Source organism: Carex rostrata, chromosome 34 (assembly GCF_964058835.1).
Source record: "Carex rostrata chromosome 34, lpCarRost1.2, whole genome shotgun sequence".
Classification (NCBI taxonomy): domain Eukaryota; kingdom Viridiplantae; phylum Streptophyta; class Magnoliopsida; order Poales; family Cyperaceae; genus Carex; species Carex rostrata.
Window position 1 is genome coordinate 3,495,112 of NC_135951.1, and position 15,723 is coordinate 3,510,834.

The following is a 15,723-nucleotide window of genomic DNA, read 5'->3' on the forward strand; positions in this document are numbered from 1 at the left end:
AATTAGTATCAGTCAATTATAAATAGCCGACACTAAGTATTAGTGTCGGCTTTTTATAAAAGGCCGACACTAATTGTTAGTTATTAGTGTCAGCTATTTATAATTAGCTGACACTAATTATTAGTTATTAGTGTCGGCTATTTATAAAGAGCCGACACTAATTGTATTAGTGTCCGCTTTTTGTAAATGACCGATACTAAAGTATTACTGTTGGCTTTCTGAGGCAACACTAATTGTACGTTCTCCACTAGTCTAGTGTTGGTACTCAACACTGACTCTTTTGAAAAACAGTCAGTGTTGATTACCAACACTAACTCTTTTTAGAAAACAGTCAGTGTTGATCACCAACACTGACTGTTTTTAAAGCGTCAGAGTTGGTAATCAACACTGACGCTTGAAAACAGTCAGTGTTGGTGTTCAACACTGACTCTTTTTTTAAAAACAGTCAGTATTGATAACCAACACTGACTGTTTATAAAGCGTCAGTGTTAAACAACAACGCTGACTATTATTTAATAAAAGGGTCAGTGTAGTGTGAGCAACACTGATGCTTTGCTTAAAATAGTCGGTGATTAAGGGTCGGTGAAGGGGTTTTTTGTACTAGTGGTTATATATCAAAATATGACACTTAACATGTCTAAATATGATTAATATGATAGAATAACACATCTTTTGAATGAATGATCATATATTTTTTGTGATTAAGATGACATGACTTTATAAATTTGGTGTGCTTATTTTCAATATACTTGACAATATTTTATATGATACTTAAATGTGAAAGAAAAAAAATTATTATCTTCCAATTCTAATCTTTAATTCTCACTAAACAAAATATTGGAGAAAACTAAATATTAATTATTTTTAATTAATATTTCCAATTATCAAAAGAGATAAATTAGTTATTATGAGTGTATTTTGAACAAATTTTTCAACGTAAAATAAATTTAACATTGCCCAAAAAAATAAAAAGTTCGCATTACAAAATTAATTATACAATTAGAGAGCGCAGAGCGTTCGTCCAGATGCCCATGACACATAGCAACCGTGATAATAATTGATTTTCATGAGGGCCAAATATAAAGCATTGTTGTGGGGTTAATAAGGCCGTGTCGTAGGCAAAATCGAGTGCAAAATCTACAAATTTTTTTACCATTTAATAAGTTAATTCATGACTTATGATTAATTACTATTATGATAAATGATAGTCTAATAACAGTTGAGAAAAAAATAAAGGAAGCAAGTAATCAATCGGTTCATCAATAAAATAGAAAAATAACTGAAACATATTTTTATATTTTTGCTAAATATTTTTTTGTTTTTCTTATAAATGTAAAAAAAAAAAATTTATTCCAAATTATAAATGCATGTGATCTAGGTGGACAAAAATTCTGAAATTGCAGAAAGGACCTTTATTTTATTTTATTTACAAAATATGCTAAAACTTTTTTTTATTATTATCAAAGAAGGATGCTTTATACTTTTTGGCCATTTGAGATGCAAAAATCAGATAAATTAGATACATCAGAACTGATCAAGCAAGAAAGAAAAATTGAAAATTTCAACAAAAAATAAGATATTTCCAATGGAGCTTCTTTATTTCATTACTAGAGTACATTTGGGGTTACATTTTGGTGTTAATTAAACAAATTGTTTTTAATAATATCTCTTTCTCAAAAGATGCCTACCATGTCAATTACAAAAGGAATTTCAAATGACTGATTTTGAATATCCAATTTAAAATTTGTTATGGTAAACCATCATGTAAAATTTAACACTAAGATACTTCTGATATTTTAATGTTAAAATATTTTGGGCACTTTTATTCTGTTAGATTCGATCTGCTAATTGTTTATCTTGTGTTATTATAATTTATTTACCAATAGTAAAAAAATCAGATGCAAGGATAATACAAACCCAGCACAAATCTGGGTAATTATCTTAACAGAGAAGTTTTGGCTTCATGCAGTGCACTAAGCATATGCAATGCTGTTTTGATTCTATAGCATGTGCGCTGTACAAAGTCAAAACTGCAATGTTAGAAAGCGCAAATTGACAAAACTTTTAAATAACACTATGCAATTTGTTAAATCATTCCGACAAAACTCTCTTTCTTTTGCAGACCTAGTAAGAAGAATCTAGTTAGAACATTCTTCGCTTAATGCCAAATTGAGAGATAGAACATTCTTCTCTTTCTTATGCCAGTAATTAAGATAACTAGTTGAATATTTCTTGTCCACAAATAAAGGAGTTGAGTTCATTTTCATACTTTCATATTCTGAATTTAGACCTTAATTTTATGCATGAGTCGTATATATTTAAAACAACCCATCAGTTTGTAAAATGAGCCACAATTCCGGTTACATGTCCCAACTTTCATATATAGCCAGTGATCTCCAACCTTATCTTCACGGCCATGAGGGAATAACAGTCACAAGTCCAATCCAGTCAGTTTCTAATAGTCCATACAAGACGGAATAACAGTTGTTGAAATACAGCACCGAGGCCCAAGCCCAAAATTCAATTTCTAGATTATTCAAGACAAAAGGAAAGTACAATTGAAATATGCTTAGATGGTTCTATATAAGTGTAGTTAATAAATTGTAAACCGGCAAACAACCGAGTCCGTAGAAATAACTAGAAACATCTAAACCGACATAGACCTTGTATAAATAAGTTGTAGAGGCCCGTGAATAGTGTGAGAGACATGAATGAGTGTAAGAAATATATATCTCTTTGTACTCTCTGCATTTATAAGAAAAGTTAGTTTAATATTCAACAACAGTTAACTTTTTTTTCTAACCATACATCTCCCTTAAACTATAAGAAGGGCAGCACTCTGTGAGAGAGAAACCCATTGCCTTCATTTCACAAATCATGGAACATTGTTATACCATGGTCACCCTTCACCTCCTCCTCTTAAGTCTCTTAACCTTATCCTCCTTTTCTCTCGCTTCCATAGTAACCAATAGTAAAACTGATCTATCAGCACTTCTCTCCTTCAAGTCCCAAATACATAATGACCCATTTGGAGTCCTCTCCTCATGGAACGAGTCACTGCACCACTGTCAATGGCAAGGGATCTTGTGTGGCCGGCACCATCCTGATAGAGTGACTGCTCTCGTTCTCGACTCCAAACAATTGTCAGGTTATATATCTCCATCTCTAGCAAACCTCACGTTCCTCCAAAGGATGAGTCTCTCTGATAACCAGTTGGGAGGAGGCATCCCGGTAGAGATAGGGTATTTGGGTAGGCTACGTTTTCTCAACTTGAGTATGAATTTTCTCGATGGTAACATTCCATCTACTCTAAGCAATTGTTCAAAACTAGAATTTATTTATTTGAGTAATAATAATCTACATGGAGCCATCCCATCTAATTTAGCGCAATGCAAAGAATTGAAAACAATCAATTTGGGAAATAACTTCCTCACAGGAGGCATACCATCAGAATTCGGCCTCCTCTCACAGCTCCAAGGATTACTACTATATGGCAATAATTTCACCGGATCAATTCCTTCCACCTTGGGTAACCTTAGTAGCCTAATAAATCTTTTACTTGATCGAAATGATTTTTATGGCGATATTCCAAAAGATTTAGGCAAACTTACTAACCTATCACGTCTTTATCTTTACAATAATAACTTCACAGGTTCCATCCCACCAACCCTAGGTAACCTTACCAAACTATCATTTCTCGGTCTTTACCTAAATAGCATTAGTGGTCACATCCCGTCTGGCTTGGGCAACCTTACTAACTTACTGCAACTTGCTCTTTCTGGAAATGAATTCTATGGTTCCATCCCACATACCTTAGGTAATCTTCAAAGTTTAACACATATTGATCTTTCTGAAAATATGTTAAGTGGAATCATCCCTAATGAGCTCGGGAAACTTCAAAACCTCCAGTATTTGAACATTTATCATAACAACATTTCAGGCGAAATACCACACTCTTTTTACAACCTATCAGAATTGTTTGCCTTGGAACTTGCTGTTAACCAGCTTCATGGAACTCTACCTTTTGATATGTGCAATGCTCTACCAAACTTGAAATTTCTATACCTCTATGCCAATCAACTCCAAGGACAGATCCCACAATCCATATCCAATTGTTCAGCTCTTGCTGGTGTTGAATTACAATATAATTACTTCAGTGGCGTGATACCATCTAGCTTAGGAGCCTTAGAAAATCTTCAAACAGTGGTTTTGGCTTTTAATCAACTGGAAGCCAAGAGGCCACTTGACTGGAGTTTCATGGATGCTTTGACAAATTGTACTTTGTTCGAATATTTACAAATTGACAACAACCAACTACGAGGAGTGTTACCTAGTTCTATAACAAACCTTTCTAATAGTCTTCTTATACTCACACTGTCTGGTAACCCAATTTCTGGAAGCATACCAGCAGAGCTCCGAAATCTCAATAACATAAACTGGCTTGACCTAAGCAGAATGTTTCTCAGTGGCAGCATTCCGGTAGAAATTGGTAATCTTTACAAATTGGGAATATTATATCTGGATAATAACATGATTTCAGGTCAAATCCCAGCAACTTTTTCTAACCTCACCCAAATGACCCAACTATTTCTAGAAAATAATGCATTAGAAGGGACTATACCACCAGAGTTAAGTAACATGAAAATCTTAGAACTCTTGAATTTTTCAAATAATAAGTTGGTAGGTGAAATTCCAAAAGAAATCATGGGTCTTCCTTCTCTTTCCGTTAGTTTGGACTTGTCACACAATTATCTAACTGGCATCTTGTCACCAGAAATTGGTAACTTGAAAAACCTACAATCAATTCGTCTCTCGAATAACAAATTGGGTGGAGAGATTCCTAGCACAATTGATGGATGCCAGGTACTTCAAGCCCTTTATCTTGATAGCAATCTGTTCCAAGGAACAATTCCAACCAAATTAAGCAATCTAAAAGGGCTGCAAACCCTTGATGTCTCTAACAACTCACTCTCTGGTCGAGTTCCTGAATTCCTGGGTACAATGAATTTGCAATATTTGAATATCTCTTTCAATAATTTCGAGGGTGAATTACCAAAAGAAGGCATTTTCAAGAATGCCAGTGGTCTAGATGTAAGAGGAAATCCAAAGCTTTGTGGTGGAGTACCCCAAATGCATTTGCCACAATGCATTTCACAACCTTCCACACAGAGACATCACTTTCAAAGAAACATGGTGCTCATAAGTTCTGTTGTTGGTTCTTTTATTTGCATAACAGCAATAATTTGCTTGGTAGTGATTTATTATACTAGAAAAAACCCTCGAAACAAACCCCAATCTGATAAAGCTTTGAAATATGGGTTAGAGCCTATTTCATTCAACGACATTCTTAGAGCTACTGAAAATTTCTCCCCAAATAATCTAATTGGAAAAGGTTCATTTGGAGAAGTTTACAAAGCCGTTATGAGCTTCGAGAATGTGACAACTGTTGCGGTGAAAGTGATAAACCTTGAGAAACACAATGCTTCTAGAAGTTTCTTTTCTGAATGCGAGGCATTAAAAAATGTGAGACACCGGAACCTCATAAAAGTGCTGAGTTTGTGCTCTAGCATAGACCACCAAGGTAATGATTTCAAGGCTTTGGTTTTTGAGTTCATGCCAAATGGTAGCTTGGCCACATGGTTGCATCCAAATGCATGTATGGATCGGCCATTCAGAAGCCTCAGCTTCATCCAGAGATTGAACATTGCATTTGATGTGGTGACAGCACTAGATTATCTCCATTACCATTTACCTGCACCAATCGTCCATTGTGATCTCAAACCTAGTAATGTACTTTTGAATGATGACATGACTGCACATGTGAGTGATTTTGGATTAGCAAGGTTTTTGGTTCGACCTGATACCATGCCTTCTCAATCAATGTCAAGCACCGGTGGAATTAAAGGTTCTATTGGCTACATTCCTCCAGGTATATATAGCGAGGCTTATTATTTGAGAAGTACTTTTTTTTTATGTCCCTGGAAGGTTGGAACAAAATTATTTATAGATTTTGTTAAGATTCAAAGAAAAAAATTGGCCAAGGCTGTTCCACTGGCGAGGCCCAAGGGAAAAATATTTATTGCCTCATTTATAGTGACATGATTGAGACTGAATTTTATTATCTACCTATACTTTTTTAATTTACTGTCTTGGGCTATAAAATTTTAAAAAATCATGTGACCCATGTTTTTCAAACTAGGTGAATTAGACTTATGTTAATAGGTAGAGTCACAGCTCACTGTGCTTCTGTACTAATTAAATTTAGGGATGTAACTATTAACTTTTTATTGTCTAGAGTATGGAATGGGTGGTCGGCCATCGGTAGAAGGAGATGTGTACAGCTACGGAGTTCTTCTGCTCGAGTTGTTCACTGGAGTAAGTCCAACTGATGAGAGAATCAGAGATGGTTTCAGCCTTCGGAAGCAAGTTGAGATGGTTTTCCCCGACCAAGTCATGGACATAGTCGACCTCAAATTATTCCCTGAAACTGATGGAGAACACAATTTGTGTGCACCTGAAAATGTCTATAGTTGTTTGGTTTCAGTGATTCAATGTGGGCTTCTGTGCTCCAAAGAGTCGCCAAAAGAGCGTATTTCTATCAAAGATGTCACCAAGGAATTGAACTCAGCACGAACAAAGTTGCTTAGGTCATAGAGATGGAGAAAAAAGGATTGAAAGAGAAGAGAAAGGGATCCACTAAATATGTATTATATGTAAAATTGGACAGCGGTTGTGGTAATTTATGGTGTTGTAATATATATGTTGTAATAACGAATTGTTGAAAGTAATGGCTAAAATTGATATGATTTTGAAAACAATTTTATGATTTTTCAAATTGATTGAATTGAATCAGATTCTAATTGGATGATCAAAATTCCAAACTCAAAAATTATTCAAAAACTATGGGGATGCACCTACTATCTTCGAGTCTGGATCCTCTGCATTGCCTCACCGTTTGTGTTTCAATCCAGACCATCTGATCATAATCCGAATCAATCCCAGCAAACTTTTAATGCAGGTGGATTCTTTAAGATTTGTGCTAATATGTAATGAACGGATCAGATTCAAACCCAAAAAATAATGTATCTTAGGTGATATGAATTCCTCTCTCCTCTGACAGTGGGCCGGTGGCCTGGATGAGAATCAAGGCCCAATAAAGATTCTCAAATCTTAAAACACAAGGCTTATTGATGAAGCTTATTGACTTATTGTAGTCAAAGAAAAGCACCACGTGTAGGGGGTGTAAACTAAAGTGTTTTTTAAATATCAATGTAAAAACACTTTACTTATTCCAGATTAATTAGATGTGCATGTGATTTTGGTAGGCAAAATTAAAAAGTTTGGAGAAAGGACCTTTATTTTATTTTATGTACAAAATATGTTAAAGCTTCTTTTTAATTATCAAAGCAAGATGATTTACATGTTTTAGCAATTTGAGATACAAAAAAAGAAAATTTCAAAATTCCAACAGAAAATAAGAAATTTCCAATTGAGCTACTTTATTTAATGAACTTGAGTACATTTTGACTGATTTCATATGAGCAGCATAACAACACTATTTGGGTTTTATTTCTACAGATTTAAACATCACAACCTCCAATTAAAGAATTAATTTAATTGGGAGGGAAGTAATATCCCAATTACAAAAGTAATTTCAAATTATTAATTTTGAATACCCAATTTAAAATTTGTTATGATAAACCATCATGTAAAATTTAACACTAAGATACTTCTGATATTTTGATGTTAAATTTTTTTGGGCACTTTCAGTCTTCTTAGATTCGATCTGCTAATTGTTTTCTTGTGTTATTATTATTTAATTACCAACAGTTACAAATCAAATGCAAGGATATTACAAACCCAGCACAAATCTAGGTTAATATCTTAACATAGCTGTTTTGGCTTTATGCAACACACTAGGCATAAGCAATGTTGTTTTGATTCTATAGCCAGTGCACTGTACAAAGTCAAAACTACAATGTTAGAAAGCGCAAATTGACACAACTTTTAAATAGAATAATTATATGAAACCCCCCACTCCCATCCCCCCATCATCCCCCATCTCTTAAACCCATACACCTTTTTAGAAGTGAGTTTTTTTTCTTTTTTCAATATCGTCCACATTTCTCACGATCTATGAGAAATTTTGCGAATCCAAAACCACGAACGTATTCTACTTAATTTTATCTTTCAAATGAGATCTATGATGACATATTTTCGGACTCATCGTCACACAAGTATTTATACCTCATCGTGCAAGTATTTATACCTATAATTGTAAGTATTTATCCCCAATCATGTTTAACTTTCATAAACTAACTTAACTAACTAGTTTAATTAAATTAATTCAAAACACTGTGGTCTTCCAAGTTTAATTAAATTCATAGGTATAAATATTTGGAAGATAATAAATTAATACTTGCAAATTAAGATATTAATACTTGCATGTCTAAATTGATATGACTATATGGAGAACCACTCAAACTACATGGGGAGAAGAATCATACACAATTTTAGAGATGAGTTTTTTTCTTTTCTTTTTTCAATGTCATCCACATTTCTCACGATCTATAAGGAATTTTACAAATCTAAAACCACGAACGTATTCTACGCAATTTTATCTTTCAAATGAGATCTATGATGACATCCTTTCGGGCTCATCGTCACACAAGTATTTATTCCCAATCATGGACCCCACATCTCCGCATCAACCTTTCCCAATCAGCCTTGCGTTAACCTTTCTCTAACAAAAATAGTTGACGACATAGGTATAAATACTTCAGTACATAGGTATAAATAATTGTAATACTTGATATTAATATTTTTAAATGTCAGCAGTGTCATATGTGTAATATACTACGTATAAATACTTAAATGACGATGTATAAAAAATACTTGCGTGATGACGAACTTGAAAGTATGTCATCATGGATCTCATTTGAAAGATAAAATTGCATAGAAGACGTTCGTGATTTTAGATTTTTAAAATTTCTTATAGATCGTGAAAAATGTGGACGAGATTGAACAAATAAAATTGGGAGGATAATAGAGAGTTGAGAGTGGGGGGACAATTATCAGAGCCATTTTAAATAACACTGCAATTTGTTAAATCATCTCCAAAACAAGAATATATTTCATCAAATTCCATTTAAACTACAACCTAGTCCATTAGATCTATCAAGATAAAAAATACAAAAATAAAAAAACCACTAATTGCCTCACATATCCATTTCAATACATCTGGTACATTTGCTGGTAATACATCATTTGTTGCTGCAACTGCTGTTGCTTCTCCTACAACGACTTGTTGCTAGGTGAGGAATGATTTGACTGCAACTGATTTTGCTATAAAACCTATTGCTGTAACTGGAGGCAATAGTACATCTGTTGTAGTTGGTTTTGGTTGTGTTGCCACATCTGAGATGGACACACTTGCCCTGATTGTACGCCTCCATTCTACCATATTTCTTTTGTTAGTTCAACTGGATTCAGTTTATATGAGTAGGGGTTTTAACAAAAAGAAAAAATTAATAATAATAAATGGGGAGAAGAAACCATTGGTTGCTAGTTTTTGAAAATTACAAACACCCATTACTAGCATGAGCATTCCCTAAACCCCAAACCCTAAAACCGAAACACTAGAGCTCAGACCAAATTTTTTCCTCCTATTGTTCATCACACCTCTCTAGAATTCTAACTCTTATCACTTGTGTCTCATGAGAACACAATATAGTTTTCACAATAATTTAGATGGAAACTTTTAAATTCACCGTTGTCAACTAAAAAATGAGGGTTATAGGCCAAATAACTTCTGTTTAATGTAATCATAAGGAAGCTTTTCTATTAAATTAACCCTTATCTATTAAAGGATACATGTGATTTTCCACTTCTGAATTCGAGCATTCGCCCTGAATTGGGCTAGCAGGCCTAATTGGGCTTATTTGGAAAGACTCGTCAGGTTTCAGGTGTATAGCTTCAGATTCTGGATTTGCACTTACCAGATCTGTAGTTTTCTCAACATCACTACTATGATCGATACCATTATTGGTATTAAAATTATTCTCAGGTGCAGAAACAGCCAAGTTGGTTTTTGATTCTGTATTTTGAGTTTCCTTCAGTACTATTGATATAGGCCTATATATATAGAGAGAGATGGGCTATGGTGCATTGCAATGCATAGGCCCCTTGTGCATTGAACCATAAATCACCGATTTAAAGTCCAAATGGCCGATCCAAGCCGTTCATCTTGTTCTCCATATTAATATGTGCTTGGAGACTAAATTTTACATTTTTTGAAATTTTTTAACTATTTATTAAGTCAGTTTTAAATCATTGTATTCAATGATCCAAAAACAATTTCACTATTTATTTAAATAGGCGATTTTAAAACTATCTTAATAAATAGTAAAAAAATTGCAAAAAAATTTAAAATTTGATCTTCAAGCACATTTTATATAAATATCACATCTAACAGTTTGGATCAACTGTTGGACTTTGAAAATCGGAAAACTAATTGGTTGCATTACAGCCCCGGACCAAATATTTTGATAGTAGCCAATCTCTTGTTAATTAATTGTAAACCATAATTAAATATAAATAAAACAAAATTTACATAATTAATATTTGAAAAAAATTAATTAGAGAAAATATCAATTTGATCCTAGTTAAATTAACTTTTAATTGAATGATCTGGATTTGTTGACGATTAACTATTTAGATTCTGAAATTAATTTGAAACATGAGAATTATTTCATTGACCAGCGGGGTCCACATGGCACGACCATCACCATTCATCCATGGTTTTATTAACTATATAGTAATATTGAAATTTTAGACAAAAAGGTCCTATTTGCAATTATAAAAAAGTAGATGTTGTTCCATGGAAGATTTTAATTGGAAAAGAAAAAAAAAAGCATTTCAGCTATTCATTCCATAGAGTCACTACAACAAAACCGGTTTTCAGCGATCGATCTGGTCGCCGGTCGTTATAAACTCCCCCCCCCCCCCCAAAAAAAAAAAAAAAAAAAAAAAAAAACAAGGAGATAGACCATGAGAGATATGAAAGAGAATAAGAGGTCCACAATCTATTGTGAAAGATATATGAAACATATTGTAGTATTGATTTTGTTGGAGAAGAAGAGATAAGCAACAGACGTAGAGTAACTGTAATTGAAAAGAAAATATATGAATTTCAACTGCCAGTTTTAATAATTTTGAAATACTTAAATAAATAAATAAATAAATAAAATAATCTTCAAGTAACAACACCTTATGTTATTGCACATGCATGCTACACTATCTCATATATTAGGTTTTACAACACTCCAAGGCAGCCATTCCATTTTTTGAGTAACCGGGCCGTAGATTTGGTGAACAAAAATTGCCCCTAGGCCAAGCCCAAGCCAAAGCCCAAGCCCAAGCCCATCTAAATCAATTAAAAAAACCATACATCTAAGGACCACTTCAAAAGACCTTGGTTGGACTTCTCATCTGATATAAAAGAGATTGCTGTGATGCTGTCACTTAAAAGATGTCTTTAGAATCAAAGATAAGGCAGAGATTTTTTGAGAGCCTCACAGACTCATAGTCAAGTCCACGCTCAAGTCAACACCCAATTGTACCCCACGAGATTATGCTTCCAAGTCCTTGCATGTTTTGATAACGGGTTGGGCATGTCCTAGGGTTCGGATCTAATAATCAGTCTCCGGTAATCTCATGACTTATTGTTATGGTCAGTGTCAGACCACTTATACTACCAAAAAATGATTGTTGGAATACATTGTATTGACTGAGCACTAATGTAGTGGATGGATCACTAATGTAATGGGTGAACATTGAGTTTGAGTACCCACTTTAACAACTCGTTGCCACCCCCAGTAAATAACATGGAAAAGATATTAATTAAACACAGTACCAATACCAAGAAAAACAAATAAAATAACAGGATAATAAGATGATGACAACTTGAGAATCCTTATTTAAAAAAAAAATATAAGATAGGATAAACTTCTAATCTTACATTTTATTGATAAATTAAAAATATAACACCATCAAAAGAACAAAAAAAAACATGAAATTGAACGAGTATATATGGAGCACCAAAAATTGGAGTAAAAGCATGGTTTCTGATCAAACTCGGAATTGGAAAGATGTATCTGCTGGAATTAGAAGAATCGGATTGGAAATTCAGATTTATTTTTTGGTAGAAACTTGTTTTATAGCAAAAAAAATATATAAAAAAATAGTAAAAAAAATATATGTTAAAACAAAATATTACACTCAAATAATTCATTAATTATATAATATAATACAAGTATTACAAATAGAAAACACTTTTTTTATAGATCAACTAAACTATAGCAACGCACTACTATACTAGCTAGTCACATGCATTATTTATAAATAAACTAAACAATTCACATATTTGAATATGTTGTCTCCAGCTATATGCAAGTTTGCTATGTCTCACTTTCCAGCTGTATGCAACTCTCCTTCGCAGAATTTTGGTCAAATCAAGTAAAATGCTTGCTTCATCCTTGTCTTGTTTTTCATTATTGATTTCACTGCTAATATACATTATTGATTTCGCAGAATTTTGGTTTCCAACTCTTGAAATTGTAACCTCTAAGAACAAGCTAACTAGAATTTATGCATAGAAGAGCAAAATTACATTAGCAACATAAATTTAGTGTAGGATTATTTTGACAACATATGTGTTAAGTTTTTTTTCTAGTTCAAATTATATTTGCATAATTTGATTTTTTTTTTTTTTTGTGATTTGAAATCATATATCAACAATTATCAGGGAAAAACGTAAAATAACCAAAGGACTCGGCCTGACTCGCATCAATAATCAGATAACTCACCCGAGTCAACCCGATTCAACCTATTTTTGTTGGAAAAATCGAATGGGCGTGACACTCGGATGAAACTTGGCTCAGAGCCGACCGATACCATTCTAACTTGGCCGAGTCAACTTGGACCTAGCAGATTTTCCAATCCATGAATATAATAAAAGTTACATATCTGATAATACTTGACCAACCATGTAAAAATAAAACAAAAACTATCACTAAAAATTCATTTGTATCTCTCCATAATATGAAAATTAAATGAAAATATTGTCTTAAAATTGCAGCTCCATTTTGTAGCAAATTACATAATTTAAAAAGCTTGAATTGGACTAAATTCATAATTAAGAGATGTAGTCTACTCTTATTGAAGTCTTCGTCCGACAGGAAAAAAAAAAAAGAATACATGTCTGCAATAAATACTGCTATGTTGATCTAGACTTGAATTTATTGTTGTGCATCCTGCTAGCTAGCTTGGAAATTTTTGCACGATTTTTTTTTTATTTACCTTCTTTCAAAAAAAAAAAAAAAAAAAAAAACCACTTCTTCTTGAAAATTCGATATAGATCATGTCCGCAGTTTAAACCTGCGAAAACAAATTACTGGTTTTGTAGGTTTAAATTGTGGAGCAACTTTTTTTTTTCTTTTACGTACAAAGGTCACTCGAAATTTTTTTTTTAAAAAGGGTGCCCCGCAGCCCCCGTACATTATTTATTTATTTATTTCAAGAAAGATTAAAGGGTATTAAAAAAGGATTAAAGTGTGGGTTTCACTACATTTCAACAAAGGAGCACGTTTAATGCCAGTTGCATGGGGAGAAATAAAGGATCACCAAATCCTTAAATTAATATATTTTCATTTTTTTATCGGAACCTCCCTTCTGGTTCGGTAGTATAAACTTGCGAAACCTAATAAAAATAATATTAACGACTCATTAGGGAAAATATTGTGGTCAACTTCTTTCTAACCAAACATACATCTCTCTTTAACTAACTATAAGAAGAGCAGCACTCTGTGAGAGAGAAAAACCCATTCCAATATATATTGTAGTGGATGCACTCTGTGATAGAGCAATGCAACATTTCCCTTCCTTGCATATTTTCATATCGGGTCGGGCATGTCCTATGGTTCGGATCGAATAATCAGGCTCCAATAACTCTCATGACTTATTAATATGGTCAGTGTCAGACGACTTATACTACCAAAGAATGATTGCTCGAATTCATTATAGTGATTAGTGAGTGAGCACTAATGTAGTGGATGGATCACTAATATTGTAGTCAAATCTTTTGACCCACCAGCTAAGACTGTCAGGGTTGCCTAGTTGCTGCTTCTTCGTTTTGAGGAGCACAATTTTCATTGTCTTTATTTTTTTTATTTGAGAAAGACCCGTAGGTATCATTGTTTTTATTAGACAACACGGAAGAGCTGAAAGGGAGGACGAACAACACAAACAAAATTGAAGACATGTATATAATTTTTGTTACTTTGGGTTTATGAACGGATACTGTTTTAGAAGCCGCCGGGACAATTAATAAACAAAAAGTCTGTTTATATAAATTTAAATAAAATTATGTCCAAAACACTTCGGGATAATTAAACCCACCAGTTCGGAAATTATATTCCTCATCATTTGAGCCTGAATAAGTTCAAGTTGTTTCCCTTTTTTTGGAAAATCGGAACAAGTAACCTTATATTTCTAAATCCTTTTCCCTGCCCTCTACTCAGTGTTATTATATGTAATATTTTTGCAATTGGATGGATGAAATGCTGAATTATTTGTTAATTGTTGTTGTATTTTTTTAGGTTTAATTTATTAGTCATATTTATTGTTGAGAACAATATTTAGTCGTGAACTTTTTTGTTTGTGCAACATATTCCACAGAGGAGAAGCTATAGTATATCAGGGGTGAGCAACTGTCCACTCCTGAATTTGGATAAACAAGCTTAAATCTCAATATATTTGAGTTTTTGCCTACTCCAAATTGTAAATTTTGCCCACCCCTATTGTGAAAAGGTGCAAATGTATTCTTCTTAAACACATAAATACATTACTAAAACCTAGAAAATAAAATAAAATTACTGGATAAGCAGATGACAAATTGGCAATCTTTATTTTATTAAAATAAGAACGGATGAAGCTCCTAATCTTATATTTTATTGATAAATTAGAATAAATATTACATTTCAGATAATATTTGACTGACGAAATCAAAAACAAAACAAAAGCTACCTCTAAATATTTGATTTTATCTCTTTACATAATATGATAATAAGAGCTCCATTTCATAGAAAATTACAGAATTTAATTAGAAAGATGGGATTGGAATAAGAACATAAGAGATGCGATCTAACAAGAAAACAAGAACACACGTCCTGGAAATTTGCAAGTCATTTCTTGCTTTTAATATTAATCAAGAATCTCAATAAAATCCGTCTACGTGATTATCAGAATTGTACATGATGGACAAGTCGGATATGAATATTTTTTTTTTCATTCATTTATTAGCTTATTAGAAAAGGACACGGATTTAGAAAAATAGCTTATTGGTAATTATGCATATGAATTAAAAATAGCTAGCCTTGTCACATAATGGTGTTTGTGAGCACGCATGTGCCTATAAGCTATTTCGCATTTCATTTTTATTCATAACCCCATAAATTTAGATGTTTAATGATGATTATTACTTTCAGGTGCACACTAGCACCATTTATTAATTATTGATTTTGCCTAAGAGAAAAAATGACTCGTCTTGTTACCGCACATGTCAATTGCTTTTAAAGTTAGCAATGAAACTAAACAACAACTTCCGTGCTATATATTTAATGCAACGACTCAAGAGGAAACATTTTGGGGTCAACTTCTTCCAAA

General features: G+C 33.0%; 2 protein-coding genes across 1 annotated transcript in view; one reads left to right on the forward strand and one right to left on the reverse strand.

The window, feature by feature from the left end:
- Window positions 1-6,654, forward strand: part of LOC144548873 (uncharacterized) — a 47,073-nt gene extending 40,419 nt beyond the window's left edge. The window contains exons 2-3 of the mRNA XM_078297584.1: window positions 3,717-5,929; window positions 6,296-6,654. Coding sequence (XP_078153710.1) covers window positions 3,717-5,929; window positions 6,296-6,654 — 2,572 coding nt within the window. The remainder of the gene's footprint in view (window positions 1-3,716; window positions 5,930-6,295) is intronic.
- LOC144548976 (uncharacterized) overlaps window positions 1-15,723 on the reverse strand; it is a 94,387-nt gene that overhangs the window by 35,401 nt on the left and 43,263 nt on the right.